This window comes from Labrus mixtus, chromosome 23 (genome assembly GCF_963584025.1).
Source record: "Labrus mixtus chromosome 23, fLabMix1.1, whole genome shotgun sequence".
In the NCBI taxonomy this organism is placed as follows: domain Eukaryota; kingdom Metazoa; phylum Chordata; class Actinopteri; order Labriformes; family Labridae; genus Labrus; species Labrus mixtus.
This window is the reverse complement of record NC_083634.1, coordinates 16,454,046-16,466,114: the sequence shown is the minus strand read 5'-3', so window position 1 is coordinate 16,466,114 and position 12,069 is coordinate 16,454,046. Positions and strand designations below refer to the sequence as shown.

Below are 12,069 nucleotides of genomic sequence, written 5' to 3'. Positions count from 1 at the left end.
GATGAGAGGAAGGGATGAGGAAGGTGGGTGAAGGGATGAGAGGAAGGGATGAGGAAGGTGGGTGAAGGGATGAGAGGAAGGGAAGGGAGGGTGGGTTGAAGAACCGAGACAAACAGGGTGGAGTGGGACGGCTGGGCGTGGTCCTGCTTCTGAACCTAAGTTAATGTATTCATTTAATTTGTGTTTACAATATTTAATGTTCTTGAAAACAAAAGCCTTTGGATTTTATAATGTGATGCCGATCTGTTTTTGAAAATAAAGATCTTGTTTATTTGTTATTCATCTGATCAGGTCTGCAAAATGAACCAGAGGAGGAGAGCTCTGTTTACTCCAAAGTGAAGATAGGATCACCTGCAGGTACAAAAACATACACAAGTCCAGACTATATTTTTAATGAACATTTTGGTATATTTGAAATGACTCCAGGTTCTTCATGGGAATGAGCTTTCTTCTAATTGGCTTAGCCATTTCAGGTCGCGACCAATAGAAGTCAACCATCGTCCAACTCTTAAACTTTGATTATTGATATTTATCGCTTCCTAAGAGAGTTTTTTTTCCTCTGCCTGAGCCAATTTTATTTTTTTTACAGAGGGCATACATTTGAACTGACCTTCCTGTTCTTTTGCTTTTCTTTGGTCTTGCTTTGCAAATTTGAGAAGTCTGTTGCGAATAGCTTTGCAACAGACTTCTAACTTTTCCTTTTTCCTAATCACAGAAACTGCATTCTATTGCAAACGTCTTTCTTTACATGAAAATATGTCAAATATGTTATATTGCCTGTTTCATGCATATTCTTAACTGTACATGAAAACTACATCCACATGCAGATATCAGAGTCGGACAGGATTACTGTGTTTGTTTCAGCTTTCCCATACTGTTGGTGTTCCCTACTTAGATTATGATCTAGATCAACATCTGTTCAGTTCAATCTGAGTTGTTATTGAAGAACGAATCATCTGTTCATTTGTAGAAAAGATGTCTCATGAAACGGTTTATTCTGAAGTCAAAAGAGGAACACCTACTGGTAAGAATCAAACCATGCACTGTGCGTGTGTGTGTGTGTGTGTGTGTGTGTGTGTGTGTGTGTGTGTGTGTGTGTGTGTGTGTGTGTGTGTGTGTGTGTGTGTGTGTGTGTGTGTGTGTGTGTGTGTGTGGATTCTTGAAACTTCAAAATCTATTGAACCTTTTGAATAACTTCTCATCACTTTTCTCTGATTTTCTTCTAGGTCCATAAAGAAAAGTGTGTTGTGTTTGAGACGGGCATTGCTCTATGTACATAGCTTTTATCTGCTGTCTTTTTTTTCTTTTTTTAACAAGATTGCTCCTAGTTTTATGTTATGCAACAATAAACTTGTTTTTTTAATAACACCAAGCTGTCAATCGTCTTTTTAAATGTTTCTTTGTTCAGTTTCATGCTATTTTCTTAACGTCACTAAATGGCTTAAAACCCTAAAGAAAAAAGCTTTAACCCTGGAATATATTAGAAAACCATTAAAGATGTTATACTATGTACCAATGGTAAACCTGTCCTTAACAGTTACCTTGACAGTATACTGTTTTCTTAATGTTTTCAGGAAGTCAACCCACTTATGAGTTTAAACAGGAAATCATGAAATACTGAGGTAAGATTTCGTCGATAGGAAACTTTCTGAAATGCTCTTCCCATTTTGTTTTTGAAAGTTGTTTGTTTCTATGAATTTCTCTTTTCTTGTGAAAGGTTCGAGGGTCTAAGGGGGTCACAGAGTTTTAGACGTTGAAGCTCTGCGTAGCATCTTTTGTAACTTTGAGGTAAAATAATGGTTAGATGTTTCATTCCCATCAGCAGCTAGGTTGACTTTTTTTAAGCTCCTACTTTTCTTTGAGCTTTGCACTAACTGTGACACAGCAGCCACTCTGCCCGTAAACAAGAGTATTTATCTCCACTTCATGGATACACATTTAATCAGGTAAACACAGTGGTGTGTTGGTGTCTAAAGAAGGGGGTATACTCTGGGTAAAATGTTTTTTTTAAAGGTGGCCGGTCCAACAGAGGATAAACGGTCTCTGTTATAAACAGGTTGAGCAATGTCAGCAACTTTTGGTACGCATACAAACAAAAATAAATCCCCCTCCCCCTTCAAAAAAAAAAGTAAATGAATCCTCAATATTGGGCACATTTTCTAGCCTACTAACCAGTTAATGGTTTTCATTGTTTGGTTGTTAAGAAGAAAAACACACTTTAAAGCTTCCAACTTTAATTAATGTTGCATTCTTGTATTAAACAGAAAATGTTTACATATGCCAAGAGAAACCAAGGTCCTGGTGACGAAGAGAACAAAAATGAGCTGAGGTCTTTAGGTCTCTGCTACCTGTTGTCTGTATGGCCTTCATAATGCAAAATTAGAGTTTCACAGATTAAGAAAAAAAAATTATATTTGGGGATCGTTCTTATTTTTAGTGAGGTGGACATGAGTAAAGGAGCAGGTTGAATACTTGCTTGGCTTTCTGGTTTGGACTTATTTAGATCCAGGTGACCCGACTTACAACAGTGAGGTCTTTGATGGCTTCTTTGTCAGGAGTTTAAATGAAGATGCAGAATGAATAGTGAATGTGGGTGGTGGATATTGGTCCGTCTGGTGTTGCTTTTGCTGCCCCCTGATTTTCTTCATTGCTCCTACTGGGTCTCTTGTTTTAGGCAGCACTGCTACCGTGTGTCCAAATATAATCCATGAGCACAGTCGACAGCAACAACCTCATTTCCCTTATATCCCCTTGTGTTCATCCTTCTTCTGTTGTCCTGCTGTAGTATGAGCTGTACAAGATTTGGAGCAGATGAAGGTGTTAACTAACCTGTATGTGACTCTTCTGACCATAAATAATTACTGAAGATGCTGCATTTAAAATAAAGTGCTGTTATTATCACAGATGTGCATTGTAACATAAACTAAGGTCAAACTGTGTGGATAAAGAAGCTAATGCTGTATGTGGACAGCACACAGCGGGTTAAAAGAAAACATCGATATAAAATGTTTAACCCTTATTCCGCTCTGCTAATAATAACGTGTCAGGTTTTTTTTGCGATTCAGCGGAGTTCGATAGACAAGAAGAGGAAACAGACGTTCCTCCCTGCAGAGATGGCCGCTGATCGCATCCGATATTTGAGATGCTTTTTTGCATTCAGTGCTCTGCTGCTGTTTGAGGTCTGCCTGCATGGTATGTACACCTGTCTGTTAGAGACTAGACGGATTTACTGTAACTGTGAGTGTAAAAACTGAGACAGTTAAGATGCAGTTTTACAATCTAACTTAAAGTGTAGGAAGATCTTAGGTGCAGTCTAAGTAATGTTAGTAAAATGTGTCGGGATTAAAATAAGAATAACAATAAGTGGAAGTTAAAACATGCTGAGATAAAACTGTATAACCAATATAACCAGTATGAACAGTCTGATATACATTTAGATACATGTTTAATGCATACACACAAATATAACATGTATGATGAAGTGCAGTTGCAACATTAATAATATACAGAAAAAACAGCATGATGCATATTTGGTATTCACTATAGATCATCAGTATTGTTGAATTGACCAACTTTTGTTGTGTTGGTAAAGCTTGACTTGATCAAGGTAAACTTAAGAAGAGGTCAGGAAAAAAGTGAGTCTGAATCTTATGCATTTACTTTCTATTAAGTCGAGTTCATTGTAATATATGTTCCTTGTTGTGCTACTTTTACGTGTGATGTTAATCTTAAGCATTGCCTCAAGCTGAACTTAACTATAGCTACATGATGCAGAGGTTTAATCATACTCTTTTTCAAATAAACACAAGATACTTGTCTTGTGCCTTAATGAAAGGATAAGCGCTCAGGGAAGAGACCACTCGTTTGTTTGCCCGTACTGATAACCTACCTAGTTGCACAAACAAAACAGCGATGCAGCCTTTAAGGGCCCGGGGGAGCTGGCCAGGTATTGGAAATGTCGATACAACCCACCCTACCACATGGCCCCTAATGGCCTCCACAACCAAAATGCAACTATTCCTGGAGTCAAAATTACACAAGAAATAAAAGAAAATGGAAAAACGCAGAAAGGTCTAAATAGAGACAATGGAATATTTTTGTAGTTAGTAGGCTGCCAACAACACAAGTCTGGGGTCCCAAAAAGGAGTTATACAAAACCTTAAGAATTGTTTTCCTACTCTGTCTTGTTCATTTACTGTTAAACTCAACCTGAATCAACAGACAGCTGCTCTTTACATACTGAAATACAGAAGCAGAAGCTCTACACCACAGTAGTGGTTCTAGACCACTTTTACTGAGGGGGCCAAACTGGGGCCAGTTGTTTTGTCAGAGGGGAACATTAAACCCAAGTGAAAAATAGACAAAGATGATTGCTTTAAAAAATATCTATATAATATGCCAAAACATAGCGCAAATCATTGAATACCATGATTTATATTTGTTTCAGTAACAGTATTTAATACTAGATTTTGAGTCCGGTTGTTGAGTTACTGTGTATGTGCTTTTCGTTTTGGAGGGGTGGCCACAGGGAGGACCAAGCTCAGTGTTACATGGGCACTGGCCCCTGTTGGCCCCTGCCTAGAACTGCCCATGCTACACCACTAACTTCAGCAGTAACATTTGCTACAAGTCAGGAACTAATCATTCTGAGCAAAAAGGAATGAAGGAGAATAACATTCATGTAACTTTAAAAGCTGTTATGGGCTAGTAACAAGTGTTCCTCGTCACTGCATGTCACCCAGCCTCCCAAAATCATTTCCTTTTCATCTTCTCTCTCTTAGGTGCAACCATAAGTCATAATATCAAGATCAATTTGGCATCAACAAAAAACAAGTAATTGTTATTTGCTTGTGTGTTTCAGGCTCTCAGTTGTCAACATGTCCTCCATAAAAAAGTTGGGGACACAGTGGCGTTGTCATCGTGTTTACCAGCTGAAGGAGTCACTGCAGCAAAGTGGAGATATGGAGGGTCATTCATTGCAGACAAAGATAATACTGCTGAAGAAAAACAATTCAAGGGCAGATTAGAACTGAACCCTACAAACTTCAGTTTAACAGTGAGAGAGCTGACTCTGCAGGATTCTGGTGAATTCAGTTTTATGTCAGAAGTAAGAACACAAAGGGTCACAGTCACAGTCACTCTGAAAGTTCATGGTAAGACATGTCTTTTGACTTTTAAAGAAAATGTTCCCAGTAAACATCGTAAACTTTGTATTAAAGCATTGATCAAAAATCTGTCCAAATTGAAACTCCACTTTTCATTCTTACACACAATATATATTATCTCCAACATTGGTGTCTTAAGTCTCTCTCTCTCTCTCTCTCTCTCTCTCTCTAGATTCAATAACAAAACAGCCTTTCACAACTTTTAAGCTCCAGTGTCTGATTTAAACTTTGCTCTTCTCTCTTTTCTCTTTCAATTTCCTTGTCAGATTCAATAACAAAACAGCCTAACCTGACTGAAAACTCCACCTGGCAGACCTCCACCAACTCCTGCATGGTCTTGCTCCAGTGCAGTGTGAACTCTGACATCGATGTCAGCTACAACTGGACTGTAGGGAATGAAATCAGAAATGGCCCCAGGCTGCAATACAACCTCGAGACACAAGATGGAGACACGGAGTTCACCTGCACAATTTACAATCCAGTCAACGAGATGTCGGCATCCACAACAGTGAAGTGTAACAGTGACCTGCAAGAGCAAGGTAAATGCAGAGAAGAGGAAATGATTGCCTGACTTGTATCTTCTGGTGCAGAGGGTGTATAAAGTACCTTTTTTTTATTGGTGTTGCTTCTGTTGAGTCAAATTCTCTGAGGATGTTTATAGTTTATTTTGGTCACAGAGTTAGTTTTAGTAATTTTACTTAATATCAAATGCACTTTGTTCATTAATAAAGTCTTTAATACAAAGATACATAACTTTACTCTGAGGATATGAAATAAGAAAATTGTTATCCAACCTTTAACAGAAACAAACATCCATTTTGTTTTATGAAAAAGGAACATAAGTAGGGATGTTTTTTTCTGACATTGTAGTTTTTTAAAATGACAGCGAGTCATTTAGGGTGTTTATTTTCTCTGTGGAGCCTGTACTTCACTGAAAGAGCTTCTAGCTAACATCCCACCTGTACTAGTGTGAGCCCGTTGTGACCAGCTTCGTAATGCTGGTGAAGAAAAACCTAGGCCGTGTTGTTATGATAATGCGTTAGGAGGACTGTCTGATGAGGGCTTCTACAAGTGTCAGACCTCAGGGAGAGAGTCGTCTCAGAGTTGGATGTCAGTAACAGGTGAGTAAAATAACCAACACTTGTCTGCTTTAGTGTTTACCAGGATTTCTTTAGTATCCTTCGAAAGGGAAAATCTAATTAAATTTTTAGTTTATACCTCCTGGATTCTTAAACGTAGGTGATCACATTATGTATTTATGTTGAATATTATTTGTATACATTTTAGAGGTTTTGTCTTTACTACCAGGACTGAAACTATGAAATAACACTTTGAATCAGTTGAAGGAGTGTTTGTATGATTGTAGTATCAGTGACTATTTGTTATTCTTTATGGCAGTTATGGAAATGCTGTTTGAGGAATCCACATTTCCTGTAAATCCTGTGATTGTTGGGCTGATTTCTGGAGTAGTGCTTACAATGTTTCTGCTCCTATTGTATCATTTCCTTCAGTCCAAGGGTAAGACCTTTCTTTTACTTCTAATTGTTAAATACTTTATTTATATTAAATATAAAAATGCACTGACAAAGATTAGCAATGTGACTTATATAAAGTATAAAACAATGTAACAGTATAGAAATATAGAAATACAAATTATTAACAATTTCACCTTTTTACAGCATTGCATCTTTGTGGCAGAAAATAACAAAGGTCCTGCATCCCATGAGCAGCCATTTTATTTTCTTCTTGACTTTAAAAGCAGAGCTTTAAATGTTACACATTATTGGTAGTTTCCTTTTAGTAGTAGTTTACTCAATCAGTATTTACAAATTACCCCCATACAAGAATATATAAACGTTCTATTCAAATTATGAATAAAATACGTTGAGGGATTAAACTTGTTGAAAAGGTTTAGGCTGACTCTGAAGCTTTCTATACCTTCTCTTTTTAACATCAAATATACTTGAAGTCGACCCTTTAACTGCTAAGTTCACTTCACAGAAACAGTTTCAAACATTTCGAACAAAACAAAATGAAGTTCTAAAACATTTTATACTAATCAAGTAGGTATTAAAAACAAGACACAACCAAGCTGCTTTCATCACATGAAAGGTGCTATATGAATACGGTCACATCAGCATCCACTCGTTAATACTACCTTAAGTTGTTCAAAGTTATAAATACTGTGAATTCTGCTGCTTCAGTGACATCATGGGTGCGTTCGATTTGTCCCTCCTATCTCCTTTCACTATCCACTTTACCTTAACCCCGGAAGCATTTACAGTAAGTGGCGGCCATGATAAGAGCCGTTCGAATTCTCTAAAAGTTAAGGAAAGGTGGGTTCAGTGCTTCCTTTATAACCTCCTTTAGCATAGGATACACCGGACCATCCTTTACGAAAGGAGATGAGATATGCCGTCCCACAATTCCTTGCGGCCGCAACATTTAAAGCAAGTTGCGCATCCGACTGTTCACGGAAATGAACGATGATCGTAAAGTGACACAGATCATGTAAGGGATAAAAACATAAGAGACATTTTTATCAAGATGATGTTTTATTCAACATATTTAATTCACTTAAGAATGCTTTGTGCAGTTGTACATTTGTATGCTTCAAACATTATGTGTAGGTTATATCTTACATTAATGTAACAATTCATTTCATACAATCATATTTATTTTGATGTTGATTTCTGAGTGGACAGGAAGGTGATGGTTTCATTTTTCTTACTTGTAGCCTGGTATTCTATATTGCTTTTATTTCAATCCCAATCTTGTGGTGATTAGGATTATTTCACCGGTAAGAAGGCACAGGGGAAAGTTTTTTAGATGATCTTTTTGTAGTCCATTTTCGGAACATTGTAGTTTCAACACAGCAGACCCACGTCATTAACCTCCGCCGGCCCGTCGCATTTAATGACGTGGCCTAGTGGAAATGTGGTCGGATTGTAAGAGCAACGAGATCGCCTTTCCCTAAGTCCTTTATGAATTCTCCTAACATCTTTCCTTAACCTCATAACGTTTCCCCGGGGTTAAGGTAAAGTGGATAGTGAAAGGAGATAGGAGGGACAATTCGAATGCACCCCATGTCCGGCCTGAGTGAAAGGCGTGCCTCCTATAGCAGAGCTGTTAATACAGGAAGTGGTCAGTCAGACTGTACCAAGTACTGACTATATCATGGGGAAATTCAGTTTGATCATAGGTTTCCTCATATTCTGTAGAAGTTGTGAGTTTTGTGGTTTCTACGTTCTCTTTAATTAAGATGAGTAAAACCAAAGTTTCACCAAAGTTTCCAAAGAAATCACTGATCAACAAGTTAGAGCACGCTGTGAAAGCTTCAACTGTTCCCCGAGTATATAAGAAAACCCCACTGAGTTACAGTCAGTACTAAAGTAAAAACGTCTAGATGGTAAATGAGGCAGAACCTAAAGTAACATGTCAGATTAGATGAAACATATTGTCATCTTTTTGCCTTCTTTTTTTATGATAGTGAAAACATCCTGAAAACATTAAAACGTTGTCATGGGCAATAAGCAGTTAGTGTTTCCGGTGTTGTGGGCTTCAAACAAACTAGAAACTAGAACTCTACCACAATGTGGGAACATTTGCATGTTGAGGTTCTGCTTTTTTTTGCCATCTTACTGTGGCTTTAGTTTTTTGAATTTGAATTGTTATTTTAAAATGATTTACTGAGAGACATGCTTCTCACACACATTGACCTGAATCACACACATGTTCAAACAGGACCTGTGGACGTGCATTAGTGGAGAGAAGTCAGAGTGGGGCTGCTACACACTGCTATGCAGGCAGTGCACCAGATCAGTCGTGGGTTATTATTTATTAGTGATCATGTGAATCATTAGATGGCATTCTATTTGTAATGGAAATACAGCTTGCAAACCCCTTAAAACGCACTCACATTTTTCCAAGACATAAAAACTTTGATCAGATAAAAAAAACACCTTCATGAAGAACGTCCTGTCTGCTCAGGGGAAGTGTAAACAAAAGGTGCTGCTCTGCTAACCCTCACTTTAACTATCGGAAAGCCCTCCAGAGGATGACATCAAATATTTCCGGCTCGTCTGTTCATCTCTCCATCTGTCTCCAGTCTTCTGCAGCCTGTTCATCCATCCATCCATCCATCCCTCCCTCCATCCATCTATCCACCAATCCATCCATCCACCCATCCCTCCATCCATCCATCCCTCCATCAATCCATCCACCCATCCATCCCTCCATCCACCCATCTATCCACCAATCCATCCATCCCTCCACCCATCCATCTTTCCCTCCATCCATCTTAACCTCCACCCATCTATCCCTCATCCATCCATCTTTCCCTCCACCCATCCATCCATCAATCCCTCCCTCCATCCATCACTCCCACCCACCCATCCATTCTCTCATTACCCCCCCCCCCCCCCCCCCCGTGTTTGTCCCCTCATTAATCACAGTTCACCATGAAGGCTGCTCCATATTGATTAGTTATCCCTCTTTCCTCTTTGCATTCCTCTTCATTCCTGCCAGCTTTCTGTTCTGGCCTTCATTACTGTTGGGGTTGTATCAAGTCAACTTTGGTTATATTCTTTAATAATTATATTTAATTATTAATAATATAAATAAAATATCATTAAACTATGTTTAATCTCGTTTTGGGGCACCACCCTGTACTCAGGGAAATGTAACCAAAATATCACTCAAATCAGTCTCAAATCAGTTATTTAATTACTAATATTATTAATAATTCATAACTATATTTAATAAATGAAGGCGTGAAATCCATACACAAAGCCCTCGCACCCAGCTTACATAACAATGCAAATACAACCAGTAATCACAAAACGACTGCTCTCTTACAATTATAACAGAATTTATTTAAACAAAGCAACATCAATCCAAAATCAATTAACTTAATCAAACAAATAACTATCATAAACTAATCTAAGCAACAAACATTATCAAGCAAGGCTTGTGGATGAGGTGTAAATGTGTGTGTGTGTGTGTGTGTGTGTGTGTGTGTGTGTGTGTGTGTGTGTGTGTGTGTGTGTGTGTGTCTGTAGCTGAGTGTGTGTGTGTAGATGCGCAGTCAGATGTGCGTCAGACTGGCAACAGTTTCTTGCAGTGTTGCGTCGTCTGATCCAAAAGGAGTCTCAGCTCCCGGCCCACCTTGGGTCTTGGTACACATTTTACGTGATAAAATGGAACCACAGTGGATTACTGTTAAGAAAGCCGCTAAGCTAAACAAAGCTAGATCAACACCAGAGCAAATCTTATCTAGGTTTCCCAACTGATCACTGCAGTCTATCCTGGAAGCTAGGAGAGGGGATTCACACCTCAAGTCCTCAAAGGAAGGGAGGAACTCACACCTCTCGGACAGCTGGCTATGCAACAATTATGTGGTTACACTCTCAACTGGAAAAATGGCTAAATTGTTGTCTCAAACAAGAAAGAGCACACAAAAATTAAAACTACTTAACTCACCAAAACACAACAACACAACTAAACACAACTTGATGTCTGCTTTGCTTAAAATGAGAATGTTCACAACAAATACATTTCTTTAGAAGAATTACTTCAGGATAAAACTCTGGATTAAAGCAACAAACTAGTTCATTAAGAAAGTCGCTCTGGCTGCATCATTATGTTCAACAACATACAACACAAACTAAGCCACAGCTTGCTGTCTGTTTTGAATAAACAACAAGCAAGAAAAGTAAATCTTCAAAAGAAAAGACAATTTTTCCTCAAGAAAAATCTCTTTTAGGATTAAAAATTCGGATTACTGTGCATTTACAGAGCAATAAAGCTGGTTTATTGAAGGCCTCACACGGGGCACCATTTGTTGGGGTTGTATCAAGTCAACTTTGGTTATATTCTTTAATAATTATATTTAATTATTAATAATATAAATAAAATATCATTAAACTATGTTTAATCTCGTTTTGGGGCACCACCCTGTACTCAGGGAAATATAACCAAAATATCACTAAAATCAGTCTCAAATCAGTTATTTAATTACTAATATTATTAATAATTAATAACTATATTTAATAAATTGAAGGCGTGAAATCCGTACACAAAGCCTTCGCACCCAGCTTATATCACAATGCAAATACAACCAGTAATCACAAACGACTGCTCTCTTAAAATTCTAACAGAATTTATTTAAACAAAGCAATATCAATCCAAAATAAATGAACTTAATCAAACAAATAACTATCATAAACTAATCTAAGCAACAAACATTATCAAGCAAGGCTTGTGGATGAGGTGTAAATGTGTGTGTGTGTGTGTGTGTGTGTAGCTGAGTGTGTTTGTAGATGAGAGAGAGAGAGAGAGAGAGAGAAAAAGAAAACAAGATGGTGGAGAGAGACAATGCACCATGTGGCACGTGTCGTCAACAATGATGCATTGTTATCAGTGGTTATAAAAGAAACATAACTATTTCTGAAACTATTTCTGACCAGACCAAAGCTCTTACTTGGGGTAACTCCTGGTGGTCGTTGCAAAGCTGGTTAGATCGTCACTCTGTTGAATGTTGAATCAACAGATTCAGGCCGGTTTCCTTCGTGGCAGATGTAGGAGGAGGGTAGCGGGATTCAGATCTTCGACCAGAGCGCTGCTCTATAGGGTCTTCTGGTTGCAGGAGCTGAGTTCTTTATGTGTCCTTGTGGATTCAGGGATCAGTGGGCTTCCTTCCGCGCTCCTGTCCAGTTGCGTTCAATGACGTCTTACGAAAAATCAAAGGAAAGAAACTCTTCTTTTTGCTCGAACCTGATAGCATCTGATTGTGCCCAAAACTCCTAGAAATATGCCGTGGAAGTAGTCAGCTGAATCCTCTGATGCTTGAATTCAGCATGTGAAGAGCTACCTATACTGAGCAACCTCAGCTCTGGAGTTTAAC

General features: G+C 38.3%; 1 protein-coding gene across 1 annotated transcript; it reads left to right on the top strand.

Annotated features, from left to right (window-relative positions):
- The first annotated feature begins 14 nt into the window (after nt 1–14).
- LOC132958936 (uncharacterized) lies at nt 15–6,205 on the top strand. Its single transcript, XM_061032013.1, has 3 exons — nt 15–23; nt 4,862–5,353; nt 5,392–6,205. The coding sequence occupies exons 1-3, from the start codon at nt 15–17 to the stop codon at nt 5,734–5,736; spliced, it is 846 nt and encodes a 281-aa protein (XP_060887996.1). The 3' UTR covers nt 5,737–6,205.
- Nucleotides 6,206–12,069: the final 5,864 nt, after the last annotated feature.